General features: G+C 55.1%; 2 protein-coding genes across 2 annotated transcripts in view; both read right to left on the bottom strand.

The window, feature by feature from the left end:
• GNG7 (G protein subunit gamma 7) overlaps positions 1 to 18,386 on the bottom strand; it is a 47,160-nt gene extending 28,774 nt beyond the window's left edge. Inside the window, exons 1-2 of the mRNA XM_084221200.1 lie at positions 18,275 to 18,386; positions 2,600 to 2,656 (exon numbers count right to left, since the gene is read on the bottom strand). The gene's annotated coding sequence lies outside the window, so the exon portion shown is untranslated. The remainder of the gene's footprint in view (positions 1 to 2,599; positions 2,657 to 18,274) is intronic.
• A 3,610-nt stretch (positions 18,387 to 21,996) lies between these two features.
• Positions 21,997 to 23,474, bottom strand: DIRAS1 (DIRAS family GTPase 1). Its single transcript, XM_084221195.1, has one exon. It carries the CDS (start codon positions 23,232 to 23,234, stop codon positions 22,638 to 22,640), a length of 597 nt encoding a protein of 198 aa, XP_084077321.1. The 5' UTR covers positions 23,235 to 23,474; the 3' UTR covers positions 21,997 to 22,637.
• Positions 23,475 to 23,699: the final 225 nt, after the last annotated feature.

Below are 23,699 nucleotides of genomic sequence, written 5' to 3'. Positions count from 1 at the left end.
AGCCCGCCAGAATTCCCCCCTGGAGCCAGGAATGCAGGGGAGGAGCAGGAGCCTCTTCCAGGGGGAGCTCCCAGCTCAGCAGCAGCAGGAATTCTGTGCTGCAGGAATTCTGTGTCCCAGGAATTCTGTGCTGCAGGAATTCTGTGCTGCAGGAATTTTGTGTCCCTGGAATTCTGTGCTGATGGAATTCTGTGCTGCAGGAATTCTGTGCTGCAGGAATTCTGTGCTGCAGGAATTCTGTGCTGCTGGAATTCTGTGCTGCTGGAATTCCATGTTCCTGGAACTCTGTGTCCCTGGAACTCTGCGTCCCTGGAACTCTGTGCTGCAGGAATTCCATGTCCCTGAAATTCTGTGTCCCTGGAATTCTTTGCTGCTGGAATTTTGTGCCCCTGGAATTCTGTGCCCCTGGAATTCTGTGTCCCGGGAACTCTGTGCTGCAGGAATTCTGTGCCCCTGGAATTCTCCAGCCCCTTCCCAGCTCTCAGGAATTCTCCAGCCCCTTCCCATCCCTGTCAGGAATTCTCCAGCCTCTTCCCATCTCTCTGGAATTCTCCAGCTCTCCCTCAGGAATTCTCCAGCCCCTTCCCGTCTCTCAGGAATTCTCCAGCCCCTGCCCATCCCAGGGATTCCCCAGCCCCTTCCCATCCCTGTCAGGAATTCCCCATCCCTTTCCCATCTCTCAGGGATTCCCCATCCCTTTCCCATCTCTCAGGGATTCCCCATCCCTTTCCCATCTCTCAGGAATTCCCCATCCCCCTCCCATCTCTCAGGAATTCCCCATCCCTTCCCATCCCTCTCAGGAATTCCCCATCCCCTTCCCATCCCTCAGGAATTCCCCATCCCCTTCCCATCCCTGTCAGGAATTCTTCAGCCCCTTCCCATCTCTCAGGAATTCCCGAGCCCTTTCCCATCTCTCAGGAATTCTCCATCCCCCTCCCATCTCTCAGGAATTCCCCATCCCTTCCCATCCCTGTCAGGAATTCTCCATCCCCCTCCCATCCCTCAGGAATTCCCATCCCCTTCCATCCCTCAGGAATCCCCATCCCCTCCCAGCCTGGCTCCCAGCCCTGCCTGTCTCTCTCTGCATGCTCAGCTCACCCCCAGCATTGAATCCCCTCCCTGCAGCCCCACCACAGCTTCACTTCTGCCCCTCCTGTGCTCCAGAATCATCCCCAGATCCTGCTCCAGAGCCAGACCTGTCCCATCCCTAAAAACCCACCCTAAAAACAGCAACTGACCCAACAATGGCACCAGGGCACCCAGGGCAGAGCTTCAAATGTGAATTTTTCTTTCCCTGGAAGCTCCTCCAGGGGATGAGCAGATCCTTCTTTCCCTGTGCCCTTTTCCAGATGGGATTTTTGGTTTTTTTTTGGGGTTATTTTTTTTTTGGGAACAGCTGCTGCAGCCAGCACTCATTTGCTGTTGGAAGTTTATTGGGAAATCTGTGCTGGAAGCTGGCTCTGGAATTTTTAAATTTTTTTTTTAAGTCCTAAAAAGGGAAGAATTGGAAGAGAGGGAAGCAAAAAGGGATTCACATCCCTAAAAATCCACCCTAAAAATAGCAAATGACCCAACAATGGCACCAGGGCAGAGCTCCAAATCCTCTCTCAGGTCCCTCCCTGCACCCAGGGATGAAATTCCCCCTTTTTCACACTTCCATAAAAATTTGTTTACAGAGATTTGCTCTGAGCTGGAGCACAAACACTTCCCACAAGGAATTACAACAATTACAATCTCCCTGAGTGAGTTTTTTCCTCTTTTTTTTTGTTGTTTTTTCCTCTTGTTTTCCTCCTGCTTTGGATCAAACCTGTCACTCACAGTGACCCCACATCTGTCCCCTCCTGAGGACACCCCAAGTGCACAAATCAGGGCACAGAGACTTTTTTTGGGTTTTTTTTTAGCAAAATGAGACAAGAGGAAGCTCTGCCAGGGATGGAGGGAATGAGCAGCGATCACATGAGGCTGTCCAGCCCCCAAAGCAGCTGCTAATGAGTGTCTCAGTTAATTATTCAGTTAATTACTCGGCTCCCTGAGATGAGGAGCTCAGGGCTGGCAGCTCATCCACGGCTCCACTGCCAGGGACACAGTGCCCTCTCTTGGAGACTCCAAACCCAGCAGTGAGGACAAAAACCTGCTGAAATCTCCTAAAAAAAATTAATTTCTGCCTAAAAAACACCTCTGGCCTGGCTAGGTATTCCTTGGAGGAACGGGGGAAGAGCTCTGGAGCTGCTCCTGAGGCAGGTCAGTGACTCATGACCTTCATTAACCTTTGGATCTTCTCAAAACTTAATTTAAAATTAAGAATTTTTAAGATGGAGTGGTGATATTGTGGTGGAAAGGAAAGGAGCTGAAGGAAAAAGAATGGAATTGTTTTGTGAAGAAGGATTTCAGAGAATCAAATCAGATTTCTGTCTGTGCCCAGGGACACAGGTGACATGGGCAGAGTGGCAGCTGGACAGGGCTTGGAGCACCCTGGGATGGTGGAAAGGGAAGGGCTGGATGGGTTTTAGGATCCTTCCCACCCAAATTTTGGGTGGGAAATGCCTGAAATTGGGGCTCAGGAGGGGTTTGGGTGTCTGTGGGTGCTGCTGGCACCTACCTGGGCAGGTGTCCCCACCTCCTCTGGCACTTGCTGCAGGGGGAAAGGACAAATCTCCTAAAACAAAAAATAAATAAATAAAAAATTGAGAGAATTTTCAGCTGCAGGGAATTCCAGCTCCTCCAAACACCAGCTCTGAGCCCAGCAGCTGAAGCACCTCACACCTTTTCCCATTTTTTCCCTGTTTTCCCCGGTTTTTCCCTGCTGGAACCCAGCCCATTGCTCAGCTATTTAAAGCACCTCACACCTTTTCCCATTTCTTCCCTGTGTTTTCCCTGGTTTTTCCCTGCTGGAACCCAGCCCATTCCTCACCTTTTCCCCCATTTCCAGCACCTCATTTTCCCCTGGTTTTTCCTGTTTTCTGCCTGCTGGAATCCAGCCCACTCCAAAGTGATTTAAATCCACGCAGCCACAGGAGGAGTGAGTCCTTTGGGGTGGTTTATTTACATTTCAATATGTTCAGGAGATTTTTGAGATTTGTTTTTTTTTGCAGGGGGGATGAAATGCTCAAAGTCCTCCCAGGAGAGGTTTTGTGAGGATGATGCAGGCGGCACTTGAGGCTTTCTCCCAGCTCATCTGTGAAATCTGGGGTAAAAAACCCCAATTTCCACCAACCCAGCCCTGGCTTTGGACTCACTGATTCCAAAAGAGAATTTTTGGTGGCGGGGAAAGCCTGGAGCTCCCGGGATGTGCAAATCCATGGCTGAGTCTGAAGATGGCTCCATCAGAATGAGGGATGCCATCCATGCATCCATCCCTGTGTCCGTCTGTCCATCCATCCATCCATCCCTGTGTCCGTCTGTCCATCCATCCATCCATCCATCCATCCATCCATCCATCCATCCATCCATCCATCCATCCCTGTGTCCATCTGTCCATCCATCCATCCCTGTATCCATCTGTCCATCCATCCATCCATCCATCCATTCCTGTGTCCATCTGTCCATCTGTCCATCCATCCGTCCATCATCCATCCCCGTGTCTGTCTGTCCATCCATCCATCCATCCCTGTGTCCATCCATCGATCCCTGTGTCCATCCCTCCATCCATCATCCATCCCCGTGTCTGTCTGTCTGTCCATCCCCGTGTCCGTCCATCCATCCATCCATCCCATCCATCCATCATCCATCCCCGTGTCTGTCTGTCCATCTATCCATCCCTCCATCCATCATCCATCCCCATGTCTGTCTGTCTGTCCATCCATCCCTCCATCCATCATCCATCCCCGTCTCTGTCTGTCCATCCATCCCCGTGTCCATCCATCCATCCATCCCTCCATCCCTCCATCCATCATCCATCCCTGTGTCTGTCTGTCCATCAATCCCTCCATCCATCATCCATCCCCATGTCTGTCTGTCCATCCCTCCCTCGATCCATCATCCATCCCTGTGTCTGTCTGTCCGTCCATCAATCATCCATCCCCCTGTCTGTCTGTCCATCCATCCATCCCTGTGTCCATCCATCGATCCCTGTGTCCATCCCTCCATCCATCATCCATCCCCGTGTCTGTCTGTCCATCCATCCCTCCATCCATCATCCATCCCTGTGTCCAATCCCTCCATCCATCATCCATCCCCATGTCTGTCTGTCCATCCATCCATCCATCATCCATCCATCCATCCATCCATCATCCATCCCTCCCTCCATCCATCATCCATCCCCATGTCTGTCTGTCTGTCCATCCCTCCCTCCCTCCCTCCATCCCCGTGTCCGTCCGTCCGTCCATCCCCCTCCCCGCCAGCTGCACAGCCCATTCCCGTTTCCCCCTGGCAGCCCCGGGGGATTTGTCCCCTCTGGAGGGGACAGCCCCACCCGTGACACTCCCGGGCTGGCACGGGGGAGCCCCGACAACAGAAACCAGGGAAAAACAACCCAGGGCAGTGCGAGATGAGGAGAGTGACAAAGATCTCAGGGAAGAGAGGGCAGGGGAAGGCAGAGCTGCAGCATTTCATCTGCTGCTCCTCCCCACAAGCAGCCAATTAAAAACCCACACACCAAATTAATTCCAGTTCCAGGGGAGCTGGAAACACAGAGCCACTCTTTAGGTGAGGGAAAATTGCTGCATTCTGTTCCTTTGTCAGGTGGCAGAGAATGACATCTGCAAAAGGGGGGGAAATAAAAAAAAAAAGGAGAGTTTGGGCACCAGCAGAGCAGGAGCAAAGGGAAAGGAGGGAATTCAGGAATTCAGGGATTCAGGGATTCAGGGATTCAGGAATTCAGGGATTCAGGGATTCAGGAATTCAGGGATTCAGGGATTCAGGGATTCAGGGAAGGGTCTGGATGTGAGGAGCCTCCCCATGGACACGTTCCCCCACATCCCAGCTGCCTCCCAGCTCTCACACCTCATCAGCTCCTGGTTTTGTTGAGCACAAGGGGCCAGGAGGGGCTGACAGGGCCAGGAGGGGCTGACAGGGCCAGGAGGGGCTGACAGGGCCAGGAGGGGCTGACAGAGCTCAGCTTCCCTCAAACCCTTCCCAATGTTTCATTCCTCTGATAAAACCCAGCCCTGCCCACGTCATCAGCTCCAGGGTAAACATCCCAGCCAGGTTTGTGTTCTGGCATTTCATTCCTCAGCACTTCTCCCTCTCTTCTGGACAGAAAAACCCCAGATCCACGCTGGAATTTTAAGGGAATAAACCCCACAGGGAGCAGAAAATACAAATTATTATCCCAGCTTTTTTTTTTTTCAAGGATGACAAAAAGCAACCAGGGCTGGAGGCCTCAGGGCCGTGCCAGGCTCAGCTTTCCTGAGGGATTTGCTCCCTGTGTAATCATTAACAGCAAAACCCAGCCCAGATAAAATCCAGCAGCACCTGGAGCAGGGATGCTCAGGATGTTTGTCTGTCCCTGCTGTGGCTCAGCCCTGGGGACAGCAGGGAACAGCAGCAACGGCAATTGGGGAAAACCAAAGTTTGGGAATTGGGAAAATTCATGGCAGGCTCTGGAGGAAGCTGGCAGCAGGAGCTCTGTGCCCCTGCAGAGCCCTGTGATGCCACCAAGACCTGCTGGGGACAAGGACAAAACCCCCAGGATGTGGCACAGAGCTCCAAACACAGAGAAATAATTCAGGAAAATGAGTTGGGATCACAGGAAACCCAGTGGAGTTTTAAGGAGATTTTTCCTGCCTGCTCTGAGCTCCCAAACCTCAGGATTTACACCAAAACCCCTCAGGGCTGCACTGACAGGATCATGGACGTGGGATTTGGAGAAAAATCCTCTTTAGGATCCTCAGATCCTAAATAAAGACATCTCCCACTGTCCCAGGCTGCTCCAGCCTGGCCTTGGACACCCCCAGGGATCCAGGGGCAGCCAAAGCTGCTCTGGGAATTCCATCCCATCCCCTCAGCACCCTCACAGGGAGAAATTCCTTCCCAAAATCCCTCCTGGAGCTGGAAAAGCTGGAAAAATCCGTGTCCCTCAGGATGGAGCAGCTCCTGAGCAGGAAACATCCCAGGATCCTGGCAGGAATGGGATTCCAGCTCCCCTCGTGTCATCCTCACTGCCAGCCCAACAAAAAGGCTCTGAATTCCACAGGATCCTGCTCCTGAGGGGATCCCTGCCAGCCAGGAAGGCAAACTGGGAGTATTTATAGCCCTGGATTAGAGCAGGATCTGCTGGGAATCCAGGGAATGGAGCAAATTCCCATTCCTGGAGAGGTGACAGATTTATGGGCTCTCACTTCCCAATCCAGCTTTTTTTTTGTTTTGTTTTGGGTTTTTTTTTCAGAGTTTTTGCAGCTTTATCCAGTTCTGCTCCTGGAATCCTTTCTCATTCCCACTCCCTTGGGGCTGAAGGGAAAGGCACACAAGGATTTATTAAATCCTGGAATCGTGGTGTTATCCTGGAAGGAATGGATCAGGAGCACTGCCAACCCTCAGCATCCCTGATTTGATTTAAAACCCAGCAAAAAAAATGAATTTTTCCTTTGATAACCCCACTGAAATTTCAGATCCAGGAAAATGCAGAAATTACAAATTTTTACAAACCCTGGGAGAAAAAAAAAAAATTAAAAATCCTGCTAGGAAAATACAGATGTGGACAAAAGCTTTTCCAATCTGTTCTAGAAGGAAATGGAAGGTGGCCAGGCCCACCCCTCTTCCCACCCCAACCATTCAGTTTTATTTTCATCTGCAGCCCCAAACTCCATCCATGGGCACTTGGATCAGTCCCAGCAGGAATCCAAACCTGCAATTACAGCAGCCTGCAGATGGAAAGCACCGGGCAGGGAGGGTTTGTTTAGGCAGGGGATGGGAGGTTTTGAGGATGAGATGAATAAATCAGGGGGAAAACAGTGAAAAAAATTATTTGGGGGTGTTTGGGGAAAAAAATCAGCTGCTGCAGAGGTTCTGTGGGTTCTGGAATTGCAGGGAAAGTGGAGGGTTTGGAGCTGGAATGGCTCAGGAGTGCTGGAATTTGGGGAAGCAGAGCATCCTCCCTGTCCTGGCTGTGAATCCATTTCCTACCCAGCTTTGTTCAGCCTCCCATAAAAACTTCCTGCCCATCCAGGGACTTTTCCTCACCCTGGAGCCATTCCCACCCTCCCCAGGCTGGCAAAACCTCCCTGTGAGAATCACAACCACCTTTTTTCCTCCATTTACCTCCAAAATTTAATCTTTGGGACTCTCCCAAGTTTTTCAAACCTTTAGAAAACGTGGATCTGATTGAATTTTTTTTAATTTTTTTTTCTTTTCCCTCACCAGGGATGCACACAATGCATCTCCTCTGGTGGTTGACAAGCCCTTTTCTATTTCAGGAATGCTCATCTGCAGGTGGAATTGGATTTCTGTTCCCATGACTGACAACACAACTCCATCCTGGCCTATGGCAGCTGCTGCTATTTTCAGCAGCTCTGCCTCTCTCTCCAGTATTATTCCAAAGGTGAGAACTATTTCCAGAGAACACCAGAACAGCATTTTTCACACCTTAACAGAAAAAAAAAATTGAAAAAAAATCACAGAATTTTGAAAGTTTTGCCACAGGGCAAAACCTCTCCACAGCAAAGAGCATTAATGAGGGGCTGGGAGTGTTAAAATGGAATTAAAGGGGAAAATTGTTTTAAACTGGGCTTGCCACAAAGATATTCCTCAGCAGCAGGCAGGGAAATGCTGATTCCCTCTATCCTGGCAATGCAGGAATGAGAATTGTCCCTAGGAATCAAAAAAAACAGGAAAATGGGATGGAATTCTGCCTTGGTTTCATAGATATCCCGAAAAATGAGGAATGTGGAGGGTGGAATTTGGGTTTACACCACAAATGGGGCTCCCAAACAGGAGCTGCTCAATCCAGTGTGAGTTTGGAGCCTCTGGAAAGGCTCAGCTCCTCAGGAAGGAAAGCTGAGGGTGGGATAATGAGGCAGGGAATGTTCACCAGCTAATTAGCAATCAGAGAGAGAGAGAGGGAGGAGAGCTGGGATCAGGCACTGACCCGCTCTGGGTGGCTCAGCCCGGCACTGCCAAGGCGTGGGAATCCTGCAGCTCCACTCCCACCCCTCTGCAACTCCCAAAAATCCTTCCCAGCTCAGCCACTGCACCCAACAACACTGGGATAAATTCCCAAAAATCCTTCCCAGCTCAGCCAGTGCACCCAACAACACTGGGATAAATTCCCAAAAATCCTTCCCAGCTCAGCCACTGCACCCAACACCAGCAGGATAAATTCTATTCCCAGCTCAGCCACTGCACCCTGCCAACACCACCAGGATAAATTCCCTGGAGCCAGCCCTTCCTTGTCCTCCACACTTCTGCAATTCCCAAAAATCCCTTCCCACCTCAGCCAGTGCATCCAACACCACCAGGATAAATTCCCAAAAATCCAACCCCAGCTCAGCCACTCTGCCCTCCCAACCCCACCAGGATAAATTCCCAAAAATTCATTCCCACCTCAGTCACTGCACCAAATAAATTGGGATAAATTCCCTGGAGCCAGCCCTTCTCCTCCACCCCTCTGCAATTCCCAAAAATCCATCCCCAGCTCAGCCACTGCACCTTCCCAACACCAGCAGGAAAAATTCCCAAAAATCCCTTCCCACCTCAGCCACTGCACCAAACAACATTGGGATAAATTCCCTGGAGCCAGCCCTTGTTCTCCAACCCTCTGCAATTCCCAAAAATCCATCCCCAGCTCACCCAGTGCATCCTCCCAACACCACCAGGATAAATTCCCAAAAATCCCTTTCCAGCTCAGCCAGTGCACCCAACAACATTGGGATAAATTCTCTGGAGCCAGCCCTTGTCCTCCACCCCTCTGCAATTCCCAAATTCCATTCCCAGCTCAGCCACTGCACCCAACACCACCAGGATAAATTCTCTGGAGCCAGCCCTTCCTTGTCCTCCACCCCTCTGCAATTCCCAAAAATCCATTCCCAGCTCAGCCACTGCACCAAACAACACTGGGATAAATTCCCAAAGATTCCATTCCCAGCTCAGCCACTCTGGCCTCCAAAGACCACCAGGATAAATTCCCAAAATTCCATTCCCACCTCAGCCACTGCACCCAACACCAGCAGGATAAATTCCCAAAAATCCATTCCCAGCTCACCCAGTGCACCCAACAACATTGGGATAAATTCTGTGGAGCCAGCCCTTGTCCTCCACACTTCAGCAATTCCCAAAAATCCAACCCCAGCTCAGCCACTCTGCCCTCCCAACCCCACCAGGATAAACTCCCTGCAGCCCTTCCCAGCCCTTCCTTGTCCCCCCCCACGGTGCCCCACGGGGCTGCAGGGACAGAACTGTCCCCAAGCCCTGTGACTGATCCCTGGCAGCCACCCAGAGCCACTTCCAGCAGCTCCTGCTGCACTCAGGGTGGAATTCTGGATTTCACCTCTGGGAAAAATCCTGTGGGTAATCCCAGCCCTGCAAAGGGAAGGGGCTGCTTGGCACAGGTCAGGTTTAAAGTTCTGGGTGTTGGAGTGCTGGGAAAGGAATTTGGATTGAAAATCCCCCAAATCCCCCCCAAAATGGGATTTTTGCTGCCTTTGCCAGAGCTGTGTTTGCAGCAAGGCTCAGTGGGGCACTGACAGGCCCCAGACTGGGATCCAAAGGAGGATTTCCACTGGAAAAGAGCTCTGGGATCAGCACTGTGCCCCATGGGCACCTTGTCACCAGCAAGAGCTCCGAGTGCCACCTCCAGGGACACCTGGGACACTTCCAGGGGCTCTGGGGACACCTCCAGGGGCTCTGGGGACACCTCCAGGGGCTCTGGGGACACCTCCAGGGACACCTGGGACTCCTCCAGGGACACCTGGGACACGTCCAGGGACACCTGGGACACCTCCAGGGGCTCTGGGGACACCTCCAGGGACACCTGGGACACCTCCAGGGGCTCTGGGGACACCTCCAGGGACACCTGGGACACCTCCAGGGACACCTGGGACACCCCCAGGGACACTTCCCATCTCTCCCAGGAATTCTCCAGCCTCTTCCCATCTCTCAGGAATTCCCCAGCCCCTTCCCATCTCCCTCAGGAATTCTCCAGCCCCTTCCCATCTCCATCAGGAATTCTCCAGCCCCTTCCCATCCTTGTCAGGAATTCTCCAGCCCCTTCCCATCTCCCTCAGGAATTCTCCAGCTCCTTCCCACCTTTATCAGGAATTCTCCAGCCCCTTCCCATCTTTCTCAGGAATTCTCCAACTCCTTCCCATCTCCATCAGGAATTCTCCAGCTCCTTCCCAGCTCTCTCAGGAATTCTCCAGCCCCTTCCAATCTCCCTCAGGAATTCTCCAGTCCCTTCCCATCTCTCAGGAATTCTCCAGCCCCTTCCCAGCTCCCTCAGGAATTCTCCAGCCCCTTCCCATCTCCCTCAGGAATTCTCCAGCCCCTTCCCATCTCATTCAGGAATTCTCCAGCCCATTCCCATCTCCCTCAGGAATTCTCCAGCCCCTTTTTCCCTTTTTTTAAGCCAAATCAAGCAAGAGGGATCCACTGAGAGGAGCAGGGAATGCTCAGCTCAGGGATGCTGGAGCACCAGGAGCCAGCTCAGCTCAGTGAAACAGGATCAGCTTGGGAGAGATAAAGACATATCTGTGAACACTGCTGGCAGTGCCAGAATGTCTGCTGGGAATGTCTGGATCGTGGATTTGATTCCCAAAAAAAAACACCCCAGCCTGCTGCACAGCTCCAAACAAAGTCCTGCTCTGGAAAATCATGGAATGGTTGGAGTTGGAAAAATCCATCCCATTTTCTCCTGTTCCCAACCTGGCCTGGGATAATTCCAGGGAGCATTTGTAGGGAAAGAGCAGGAAAAGCACTGAGAGAGGTCAGATAATCCTAAAAAAATCCAATGGATGGGGATTTCACACCCCAAACAATGGGAATGCTGAGGTTTAATTTGGATTATCCAGAGGAATTCTGTGGTTGCTCTCATGGATCACAGGAAAAATGGTGCCAAATTTTCACCCAGGAGTGTGAAGCTCCTTGGAAATGCTGCAGCACCTGGAGCTCCCTGCTCACCCACCTGGATCCTGAAGCACCCAAAACTGCTGAGACCCCACCCAGGGACAGAATTCCCCAGCTGGAATCACAAGCAGCAGCTCTCAGCCTTAGCAAAAGGTCCTGCTTGAATAAAAAAAGGAAATAAAGAACCCCTCAGGCCTTGCTCTTCTCCCTGATAGAAAAGTTTGATGAGATTCCCAATTTTTGTTTGGGAATTGCACCACAAGTGCCTGGAGGAGCAGCCAGGCCACGTCAGGATTTATGGAGCATAAACACCCAGCCCTTGCCAGCAAGAAAAAAAAGAGAGAAGGAACTCAGAGTGGAGGAAATGAAAGAAAAAAAACCACAAAAAACTCAAAAGCAGCTCCTGCAGCACATCCAGAGAAATCCTCCTGCACTTCCAGGAGCTTTGGAGGGGTTAAACCACACCAGAAATGTTTCAATCTTGGCAGATGAGGCAGAAATGGACAAAATGCCTCCAGGGCTGAACAAAAAACAAAACAAAAAAACCTTTCCAAACTATTCTATAGATTTTAAAATAGATTTCTTTTGTAATTCCAGAGGGGAATAAAACAGAGAAGCTTTTTGGGGGGTGTCAGCAGTGTCCATCCCTGGTTGTCACCTCCCTGCTGTCACCTGAGAGGGATCTGGAAGTGCCAAGAGGGGGAATCTCCTTCCCTCTGGAATCATTTTCCTGCTCCCCCATTCCCATTAGGAGCAAGATTATTTTTCAAACAGCTCTGTTTTCTCAAAACTGAACACAAAGCAGGAGCTGCTGAGGTTTCTTGGCTTTTGCAGCTTCTGAAAAGTCACTAAAAATCCAACTTGAAGTGGAAATTGGGGAATGTTTTCAGCTGGACAGACCCAAGCCAGTACTTTAAAACTCCTCCTTGTCTGTCAGGAGGGGGAAAAACACAGGAGAAATGATGAAAAAGCACAACCCTTAAGTAAATTTCCTGTTTTGTGTCTCGGCGTTAACAGCGTGCCCGAATTTCCTCCTTTTTATTTTGTTTTTTTTTGTCTTTAACGTCACAGCCAATCCCTACCCACCCATTCCACACAAACCTAACCCTGAACTGCTGGAGATTCCAACCCTGCTGCAATGGGAACCATCAGCTGAATCCGGGAAAAAATAAAAAATAAAAAAATCCAGCTCCTTAAAACAAAGACGAATCCTCCCCCCAAGCCCCCAGCAGCGAAAATTCAAATTAAACTCATTTCACCACTTTGGGTTGGGGTTTTTAAAACTATTTAGAGGCTGCTCAGGTATTTTGAAGTAGGAAAAGGATATTTAGGAGGATTGTGCAAGGCAAAATATTTCAGAAGGGTTCAAACCTAACCCTGAACTGCTGGAGATTCCAACCCTGCTGGAATGGGAACCATCAGCTGAATCCAGGAAAAAAAAAAAAAATAAAATCCAGCTCCTTAAAACAAAGATGAATCCTCCCCCTGAGCCCCCAGCAGCGAAAATTCACCAAATTAAACTCATTTGGGTTGGGGTTTTTAAAAACTATTTAGAGGCTGCTCAGGTATTTTGAAGTAGGAAAAAGATATTTAGGAGGAGGATTGTGAAAGGCAAAATATTTCAGAAGGGTTTTTTTGGTTTTGGGTGGAGGGGGGGAAGATTTAAACTGGAGTTTCACTTTCAGAAAGTCCAAATGTCACCGAGGTTTGGGGCACAATGGCTCCTTTGTCCCCAGGCCCTTTTTGGCACCAGCAGCAGATGATAACAGGGGCACCAAGAGCCAGGCCTGGGCTCTGCCAGTTCCCTGAATCCCAGCAATTTATTCCTTGTCAAGCACAAATTAAGTGGGTAAATCTCGGACTAATTAATATTGAAGACAAAGCTCTCCCTCCCAGCTTTGCTTTCTTTCTTTCTTTTTGTTTTTTTTTTTTTGGCTGAATGTGACAATGGGCAGGCAGGGAACTGGATTTAGTTCTGTTCCCACTTTGTGGAAAAATCAGAGGAGAGGAAGATAAAGAAAAAAAAAAAATTAAAAATCACCTGGCAACAGGTGAGGACGACACAAAAACCCTGAGCAGAGAGGTGGGAAATCCAGAATCCAGCTCTACACAGATTTCTGTGGCTGAACCACTCCAGGAATTCCAGGATATTGGAATTGGAGGTTTCCACCACTCCAAGAAATTGGAATTAGAGGTTTGCAGCACTCCAGGAATTCCAGGATATTGGGATTAGAGGTTTCCACCACTCAAAGAATTCCAGGAAATTTGGATTAGAGTTTTCCACCATTCCAGGATATTGGAATTAGAGTTTTCCACCACTCCAGGAATTTCAGGATATTGGAATTAGAGGTTTCCACCACTCCAGGAATTTCAGGATATTGGAATTAAGAGTTTTCCCACCACTCCAGGAATTCCAGGATATTGGAATTAGAGTTTTCCCAGCACTCCAGGAATTCCAGGATATTGGAATTAGAGCTTTCCCAGCACTCCAGGAATTCCAGGATATTGGAATTAGAGCTTTCCACCTCAAAGCTCAACTCTGAGATCTTTACACCAAGGCCAGGTTGGAATTCTGGGGCCTCCAACCCAAACCATTCCAGGATTTCTGGTGACCTCAACTCCTCTGATTTCTCACAAAAATGAGGAAAGCTCCACTGCACCTCCAACCTCAAGCAGGCCCCTCACACCAGCACAGACAGAATATTCTATAAATCCCTTTTTTTTTCTTCCAGGCACAAAATTCCCCAAACAACCACAAAATTCCCTCCTGCTTTTCCAGGTTTTTTTGGGTCATCCACCCCCTTCTTCCCAGCCCTCTCCCCACAACCTCTGGAAACTCCTCCAGAGTTACAAACCCAACCAAACCATCCTGGATTTCCACCCTGAGCTCATTTTTAGGGCTGAAAATGCAAGAAAATGATTTTTTTTTTGAAGTGCCAGCTCCAGCTGTGTGCTCACCACCTCCTCCCAGGCTGTCCCCCACCCTCTGGCCACTGGACAAGTGTCCACTTGGAGCCCTCCAGGAAGCAGCAGAGAGTTCCCAGGGTGATTATTCCAGAGCTGGAGCTCATCCAGCCACAGCTCTGACAGGGCAGGGACAGCCAGGGTCCCCTCCCAGCGAGGAAACTGCCAAAAAATCAGGAAATTGCCATTAAATCAGGAAAGTGCCACCAAAAATCAGGAAACTGCCACCAAAATCTGGAAACTGCCACCAAAATCTGGAAAGTGCCAAAAAATCAGGAAACTGCCACCAAATCAGGAAACAGCCACCTAAATCAAGAAACTGCCACCAAAATCAGGAAACAGCCACCAAATCAGGAAACTGCCTCCAAAATCAGGAAACTGCCACCAAAGTCAGGAAACTGCCCCAAAAATCAGGAAACTGCCACCAAAATCAGGAAACTGCCACCAAAATCAGGAAACTGCCAAAAAAATCAGGAAACTGCCAAAAAAATCAGGAAAGTGCCTCCAAAATCAGGAAACTGCCAAAAAATCAGGAAACTGCCACCAAAATCAGGAAACTGCCACCAAAATCAGGAAACTGCCACCAAAATCAGGAAACTGCCACCAAAATCAGAAAACTGCCACCAAAATCTGGAAACTGCCACCAAAATCTGGAAAACTGCCACCAAAATCAGGAAACTGCCACCAAAATCAGGAAACTGCCACCAAAAATCAGGAAAACTGCCACCAAAATCAGGAAACTGCCACCAAAATCAAGAAAATGCCACCAAAATCAGCTTTTCCAAGGGTCAGAGTGTCCTGCTCTAACAGGGCAGGGATATCCACAATCCCCTACCAGCCACCAAATGAGAAAACTGCCATCAAAATCAAGAAAATGCCACCAAAATCAGCTTTTTCCAAGGGGCAGAGTGTCCTGCTCTAACTGGGCAGGGATATCCACGATCCCCTACCAGCCACCAAATGAGAAAACTGCCACCAAATCAGGAAACTGCCCCCAAAACCAAGAAACTGCCAACAAAAATCAGCTTTTTCCAAAAGGTAGAGTGTCCAGCTCTAACGGGGCAGGGACAGCCACAATCCCCAACTGCCACCAAAATCAGGAAACTGCCACCAAAATCAGGAAACTGCCCCCAAAATCAGCTTTTTCCAAGGGGCAGAGTGTCCAGCTCTAACAGGGCAGGGATAGCCACGATCCCCTACCAGCCACCAAATCAAAAAACTGCCACCAAAATCAGAAAACTGCCCCCAAAATCAGCTTTTTCTAAGGGGCAGAGTGTCCTGCTCTAACAGGACAGGGACAGATGAGATCCTCTACCAGCCACCAAATGAGAAAACGGCTCCCAAAATCAGGAAACTGCCACCAAAATCAAGAAAATGCCACCAAAATCAGCTTTTCCAAGGGTCAGAGTGTCCAGCTCTAACAGGGAAGGGACAGCCATGATTCCCTACCAGCCACTAAATGAGAAAACTGCCCCCAAAATCAGGAAACTGCCCCCAAAATCAGCTTTTCCCAAGGAGCAGAGTGTCCAGTTCCTCTGGAGCCAAGGGCAGGGATGAGAATTGGGGTTCCTCATTAGGCTAATGAGCTGCAGGGATTAATGAGAGCCCCAGCAGGCCCGGGATAGGGGGATGAGCAGGGACAAAGCTCCGTGTCCCCTGTCACACTCCGGGTGCGTGAATTCCCTCCGGGGGTTTTAAACACAGCCAGGGATGAGAGGAGAGCAGCAGGAAAAGGGGAATGGGCACCAAAAGTGTGTCAGGCGCCACACAAAAGAGCCATTTCCATTCGTGTCACAGCCACAGATGGCAGGAGAAAACCTCCGGGACAATCGGCTCCCTTTAACCCTATTGATCCAGATTTTTTTAAATTTTTTTGGGGTGTTTTTCCTATTTTTTACCCTCAAAAAATGGGATAAATGGTGGTTACAGAGTCACAAATCACCATTAATTTGTTTTATGGGGGGATTTTGGGTTTTTCCCCCCAAGACAAACGGTGGCTACAGAATCACAAATCACCATTAATTTGTTTTATGGGGGGATTTTGGGTTTTTAGGGGTGTTTTCCCCTCAAAAGAACGGGATAAACGGTGGTTACAGAATCACAAATCACCATTAATTTGTTTTATGGGGGGATTATGGGTTTTTAGGGGTGTTTTTCCCCCCAAAAGAACGGTGGTTACAGAATCACAAATCACCATGAATTTGTTTTATGGGGGGATTTTGGGTTTTTCCCCCAAGACAAATGGTGGCTACAGAATAACAAATCACCATGAATTTGTTTTATGAGGGAAATTGGGTTTTTTTAGGGGTGTTTTCCCCCCAAAAGAACGGGATAAACGGTGGTTACAGAGTCACAAATCACCATTAATTTGTTTTATGGGGGATCTGGGTTTTCCCCCCAAAAGAAAGGGATAAACGGTGGTTACAGAATAACAAATCGCCATGAATTTGTTTTATGGGGGGATTTTGGGTTTTTCCCCCAAGACAAATGGTGGCTACAGAATCACAAATCACCATTAATTTGTTTTATGGGGGGATTATGGGTTTTTTTAGGGGGGTTTTTCCCCTCAAAAGAACGGGATAAACGGTGGTTACAGAGTCACAAATCACCATTAATTTGTTTTATGGGGGATTTTGGGTTTTCCCCCCAAAAGAAAGGGATAAACGGTGGCTACAGAATAACAAATCACCATTAATTTGTTTTATGGGGGGATTATGGGTTTTTAGGGGTGTTTTTCCCCCCAAAAGAACGGGATAAACGGTGGTTACAGAGTGACAAAGTGCCACGAATTTGTTTTATGGTGATGGAGCTGAGGTGGGAGCTGCAGCCTCCAGGATCTGCTCACCTGCCTGTGGATATCCCACACGGCAGGGAGACAAAGACCTGTGGAACCTGCCGGGGATGGAGGCCTGAGCTCAGCCCTGAAGAAAAGGAGCTGAAGAAAACCCAGCAATCACCCAAAAAGGCCTCGAGTTTGCCAGGATTAACCCTGAGCTGCTGACTCCTGTGCTCTGATTTCCTCCTGGCAGGAATCACCCCCGCTGGACACAACCAGGGCAGCACCACCAGAAGCTCACAGAGCTGGAGGGTGCCAGTTTTCCCCCAAAAAATAAATCCCTAATTATCCACAATAACTCCCTCAGAGCAGACACAGCTCCAGCCCAGTCTGGCTTTGGTTTAAGGCCACAGGACGGAGGCAAAGCCCGGATTTGTACCCACAGCTCCACTCTCAGCTTCCCTGCACTTCCCCAACTCCTAAAGGATGCCCAGCTTCCCATTCCACACCTCCAACTGGAAATGAGGAGCAGGAGACAGATTTCTCTCTCTCTCTCTCTCTCTCCCTTTGTCTGCAGCACCCACTTACCTCCTCTACACCTCAATAACACAAAACCCAGATCCTGCAGCCACCCCTCCTTTATGTAACCCACACAATTCCCGCTGCCTCCCCGATCCTGCCCGGCTCGGGCGGGATGCCGCCGCTCCCCGGAGCTCCCCGCCGCTCCAGCCCACCCTCAACTCGCCGGCGGGAAACAAACAAGTAAATTACGTGATGTTGATGTTCTGCCGAGCTCCCCAACCTCCTTTTTCACCCCAAAACCAGGGCTGGCTCACCATTAAATCACCCAACTTGCCAAGCAGCTGGCACTGAGCCGTGCCCCTCATCGATCCCTGTCCCTTGTCACCTCACCCGCCCAAAGATGCCCCTCACCATCCCCACCCCCATCCCCTCAACTCCTTCACCCCAAAACCCCCTGGAGACCTCCCAAAAATCCACCAGGGCCCCCCGAACACCCCCACGTCATCTCCCGGCCCTGAGCCTTGTGCCAAAATCCCACCCAGCGCCGTGACCCCCCTGGGGACCCTCCGAGGGTCCCTCCGAGCCGCTCCGTGCCAGGCTCAGCCCCCCCTTCCCCCCCAGGACCCCCAAACCCCCCCGGGCTCCCCCCGGAGCTCCCCGGGGCCTCTCTCGTCCCTGCCCAGCTCCCCCCGAGCCCCCCGGTACCCGCAGCCCCCTCCCCATCCCCAGGGCCCCCCTCCACCTCCCCAGGGTCCCCCCAGCCCGCCCGGAGCCCCCGTCCAGCCCCCCCCACACCCCACCGCCCTCCCCGGGCCCGCCGCTCCCCGTTCCCCGCCCGGAGCCCCCTCCAGCCTCCCCGGCGCCCCCCGGCCCAGCCCCGCCGCCCCCCCCGGGTGGAGAGGGGCCCCGGGCAGGGCCGCGCCGAGGCGGGGGCTCCGCCAAGCCGCGGCCTGAAGCAGCCGGGCGTCCCCCCCCGCGGTCCCCGGCCGTCCCGCCCCGTTCCCGGCGGATCCTCACCGGTACCGGCGGGAGCGGGCGCGGCGGGCGCGGAGCGGAGCCGCCGCCTCAGACACCGCGCGGCGCAACGCACCCTGCTGGCCCGCGGGCGGCGCCGGCCCCGCCCCGCGCGCCTGACGGACAGCGCCCTCGGCCAATGGGAGCCCGAGCAGCGCGGCGCGCGGGGGGAGGGCCGGCCGGGGGGCGGGGCTTGGAGCGGCCGCCAAGTTCGGTTGCGGCGGCGGCGGCGCGGAGGGAGGCCGGGGAAGGGGCGGGGCCGGCGGAGGAGCGGCGGGAGGAGTGGCCAATCAGCGCGCGGGGCTCGAAATGGGGCGTGGTCTCGTGAGTATCTCATTAATATTAATAAGGTGGGAGGGGGCACGTGGCGGCCGGGGCGCGAGGCACCGGGAGGGGACACCCCGGGACCCCCGGGGATCCCCCGGTGCGTGGCGCCCCTGGTGCCCCCGAGGTCTCCCCGGGCTCCCCCGGTCTGTGCTCCTCCGGAGCCCTCGGTGCCGCCCGTCCGGACCCCGTCCGTGACCCCGCTGCAGGAATTGGGGCCCCCCAAGTCCCCCAAAGCATCCCCGCGCTCCGAGCGCTCCGCCCGGCCCTGCGTGCCGGGGGTCGCGGGCTCGCTCTGCCCCCACCTCGGGGAGCTGCTGCCCCCGGGACCCGAGGGGAAAATCCGTGGGGATGAATCAGCGGCGGGCGGGAGTCACGCTGGCGGCGCGGGGGGAGCGGAAATCACGCCCTGAATCGAGGCTTTGATTCCCCTCCGGCTGCCCCCCGCACCGGGCGAGCGCGGCCGGCGGGTCCCGGTGGTGCCTGGTCCCGGTGTCCCCTCGGGTGTCACCGTGGCGGGGACACAGCCACGTCCCCGGGGCCGCACCATCGCTTCCCAGCGCATCCCGCGGCACGGCCGCACCAGTACGCACCAGTACGCACCAGTTGCAGTTGCGATCCCAGCAGGAATTGAGGTGGGGAAATGCCCAGCCCGGGGCTGTCCCCACCTCGGCGGGGACACACGGCACAGCCCTCGCCGGCCGCTGCGCTGGAATCGGGCTGAAAACTCCATAATCCTGTTAGTGGGAAGAAGGCTGATTTTCCCCCTAATCCAGTTTGCTCCCGTATGTCCCGGCCCGCCGAGCCCTAATCCGCTTTTCCTGCCGATGGGCACCCCCCGGTGCCGGGGCCGCGGTGTCCCCGCGGCGGGGGACACGAGGGACAATATTCTACGCAGCGCCGATGCCAACGCGAGACACGATGCCAGGAGCTGGTTTGGCTCCCAAAATCTGCATTTGTGAAATTGATGGCCGCGGGATGCAGCCAGGGCGGCGGGAGCAGGCTGCACCGACGCTCATCCCGTTAATTAACGCTCACGAGCAGCTTTGATTAACGCCTGGACCCGGGGGAGGCTCCGGGCGCCCGGCGAGGATCCGAGGATCCTCCCTCCCGGTGCTGAGCTGGTTTTGGGGGGCTCAGGATGGGGTTTGAAGGGGCTGCGGGGACCCAGAGCTTCTCGGGGGCCGTCCCTGGCAGCGTCCCGGGGCTGCAGCAGGACGGGGACCGGGGCGTCCCCTCCCCTGCCACGGCGGGGACAGGTCCCCATGCGGTGGGGGGAAGTGGCAGAGATGGGGAGGGGGAGAGCCGGGAAAGGCGGGAAGGGGAGATTTTCTGCCCCCAAGGCTTGTGGAGCCTCTGGAAGCGCTCTGAGTTTTGGTGTGATGGTGCCACCCCAAATTCCTGAGAGTCCTGAGGGCTCCCAGCGGGTGGGGACTGGCACAGAGTGTCCCCATGTCCGTGTGTGCCTGTCCCACTGTCCTGGCACCCACAGAGGGCCCCGGATCCCCCCAGGCCGCAGAAAGGACACGGGGACAGGAGCAGGTCCCAAGGGCAGGGCCAGGGAGCTGTGGCATCCCTGCGGAGCTGGCACTGTCCCCATGGAGCTCAGAGCTCTGCCACGGACCTGTGACCATCCCACAGAGCTGCGGCTATTCCCACAAATCCCTGTGGATTCATCACCATCCCCATGGATTCATCACCATCCCCATGGATTCATCACCATCCCCATGGATTCATCACCATCCCTATGGATTCATCACCATCCCTATGGATCCACAACCATCCACATGGATCCACAACCATCCCTATGGATCCACAACCATCCCTATGGATCCACAACCATTCACATGGAAGCACGACAATCCCTATGGATCCATCACCATCCCCATGGATCCCTGACCATCCCTACAGCTCCATCACCATCCCTATGGATCCACAACCATCCCCACGGATCCATGACCATCCCTATGGATCCAACACCATCCCCATGGATCCATCACCCTCCCTATGGATCCATCACCTTCCCTAGGGATCCATGACCATCTCCGCGGTTCCATGACCATCCCCACGGCTCCATCACCATCCCTCCTTATGGACCCCGCCATCCCCACGGATTCGCTCCATCCCCCGCAGCCGTGCCCTTGCCCGGTCCCTCGGTGCCCGCGGCAGCCCCGTTCCCCGCGTCCCCCCCCCCCCGTTAACCCCCCCGCTCCCGCTCCCGGAGCCCACGCGGCTCCCGCGCCCGGGGAGCAGCGCTGGTTTCCATGGCAACGGGCGTGATGACGCACGCGCCGCGCTCCCGCCCCCTCCCCCTCCCCGCCGGCACGGGCGGGGACAGCGACGCGCGGGCGCGCGCGCGCGTCACGCGTGTCGCACGCGTGTCACAGGCGCGTCACACGCGGGCACGCGCGGCACGAGCGGGGCACAGGGGCGCGCGCGTGTCACACGCACGGAACGCGCGTCACACTTGTGTCACACACACACAGAGGTGTGCCCGCTGTCACAGCTGTGTCACACACACACAGGTGTGCCCACTGTCACATTTGCATCACACACCTGTGCACACATGTCACATTTGTGCCCCGCACACACAAATGTCACATATGTCACACGGCCCTGCACGCACATCACACGTGCCTCACACCTGCACACACGCGTGTCCGGCCGTCCCACGGAGCCGTGGCTGTCCCCAAGGTGTGCACACACCCCCCACACCCATCACGTCACACTCACCTCGCCCCCCCTTCCCGTGACCCCCCCACCCCCGTGGCCTCCCGCCCCGGCCGGGGGCGGCTCCGGGGGACGCGGGAGCGTTTCTCGTCTCTTTATTGAAGGAAGACTATTTCTAGAATAAAGGCTACATCGTCACCTTGTCCCCTGGGCGCTCGGATCCTCGTGTAAAAAGCCGGGGGGGTGCGGGGAGCTGGGGGGGGGCTCGGCCTGCCCGGGGACACCCCCTCGGGGACACCCCGGTGGTGGCGGGGAAGGAGCGGGGCCGGAGCGAGGGACAAACCTCGAGGGGACGAGGGGCTGGTGACAGCGCGGAGACCCCGCTCCGGCCGGGGGGGAACAAGCGGGGCTGCGCTAGAGCTGGACGGGGTCGGGGGTCCCGGGGGTCCCGGCGGTGTGGGACCGGGCCACCCCGCGGGGGGACTCTGAGGACGGGGTGGCGCTGGCCGCCGGCGGGGCACCGCGCAGCGCTGGGGAGGGGGCAGCGGGGGGCGCGGGGGGCCCGGCTGGCTGCGGGGCCGGGGGTCTCCCGCCGGAGCTCACCAGGATTGTGCTGGGTCAGGACCTCCCGCGGACCCGATGCTTTGTGCTTGGGCTGGCGGCTCCGGGGCTGGGGGGGGGGGACACGGGGGGCCCGCGGCGCCAGGATGGGGCTGGGGGGGTCACGGGGCACCACGATGGGCCTGGGGGGCAAGGGGACCACGGTGCCGGGCTGGGGGCTCGGGGGGCTGCGGTGGCAGACGGGGCTGGGGGGGCCGTGGCACCAGGACGGGGCTGGGGGCTTTTGGGGGGGTCATGGCACCAGGATGGGGCAGGGGGGACACCGGTCAGGGGGACACGGGCACCGCGCGGGAGCTGCCCCCGCCCCGGGTCTCTGCCCGCAGGAGCAGAGCACTATGGCGTGGGGACGGGGGCGCAGGGGGGGCCCGGGACGCGCGTGACTGTCCCCAAGGGTGACACCGCCATCCCCACGTGGCACCGTCCTTCCCTCCCGCGAGGACCGACGGGGGCCGGGCCCGGTGGCAGCGGTTGTGCTGAGTGCGGGGGGTGTGGTCCGGCTGTCCCGGTGGCGAGTCTCCGGTCCTGCCGTGCCCGGGGGTGGCCGCCTGTCCCTCACCTCGGCCCTGTCTTCACCCCCGGCGCCGGGCCGAGCGCTGGCGGCCCCGCACAGTCACAGTGATGGCACACGGAGGACGAGGGGACGGTCCCGCTGCGATGCCACTGCCACGTCCAGCCGTGGGGGGGGAGGAGGGATGGGATGGGGGTATCCGAAGTGGGGAGGGGGGGGGGGGCGTGGGCCAGTCCGGGGGCTCTACATGATGCTGCACTTCCCCTTGATTTTGTCTGTCCTCTTCTGCTTGCTGGAACGCTTCCCGTCGATGGTGAGGCTGACGTTCCTCCTCTTCTCCAGGTTCAGCAGCTCCTGGAAGAGCTCCTTGACGTTGTAGTTCATCTTGGCCGAGGTCTCCATGAAGGCGCATTTCCACTCCTTGGCCATGGCCTCCCCCTCCCTGCTCTCCACCTCGCGCTGCGTCTCGTCGCACTTGTTGCCCACCAGCATGATGGGGATGCTCTCCACGCTGCCCTTGATCTGCACGATCTGCTGGTAGATGGGCTTCAGCTCCTCCAGCGACTGCTTGCTGGTGACCGAGAAGACCAGGATGAAGGCATGGCCCTTGGAGATGGACAGGCGCTGCATGGCCGGGAACTGGTGGCTGCCGGTGGTGTCGGTGATCTGCAGGGTGCACACGCTCTTGTCGCAGCTGATCACCTGCCGGTAGGTGTCCTCGATGGTGGGGATGTAGGTGTCGCGGAAGGTCCCCTTGACGAAGCGCAGCACCAGCGAGCTCTTGCCCACGCCGCCGGCGCCGAACACCACCACGCGGTAGTCGTTGCTCTGCTCCGGCATCTTGGCCCCGCGCTGGCTGCGGGGGGCACAGGGAGGCGTCACCCCCCGCTCCGGGAGGGGCCCCCCTGAGCCGCAGCCCCGGCCGGGAGCTGGGCTCGCCGCCCTTGGGTCGCCCTTGCCGGCCGGCGCGGGGTGTGCCCGCCTCGGCTATTTTTACCGGCCGCCCGCCGTGGCCATATGGCCGAGCGCGGCCACCGGCACCGCAGCTGCTGCCGAGGCTGCCGGGGGGGCTCGCTGGGCAGGGACCCCCCCCCGGCCCGCCCGGGCAGCGGGAGCAGCTCTGCAGGGCAGCAAGCGGCCCGGCGAGGTCACGGTGGCACCCGGAGCGCCCAGCTGGGCTCTCTGGCCAGGTACAGAGGTGGCCTTTCACACACAGGTTGTGCTGTTGGTGTCTTGTCACCCCTGGCACTCCCTGCCACCCTGTCCCATGCCGTGCCATCCCTCTGCTCTGCTCCCACACCGGGG

This window comes from Fringilla coelebs (genome assembly GCF_963513975.1).
Source record: "Fringilla coelebs genome assembly, chromosome: 24".
Lineage (NCBI taxonomy): Eukaryota > Metazoa > Chordata > Aves > Passeriformes > Fringillidae > Fringilla > Fringilla coelebs.
Note: the sequence above shows the minus strand (reverse complement) of the source record. Positions and strands in the feature narration are given on the sequence as shown.

Excerpts from the sequence above, each read along its gene's own strand:
- DIRAS1 (XM_084221195.1), bottom strand. The coding sequence starts at position 23,234 with ATGCCGGAGCAGAGCAACGACTACCGCGTGGTGGTGTTCGGCGCCGGC.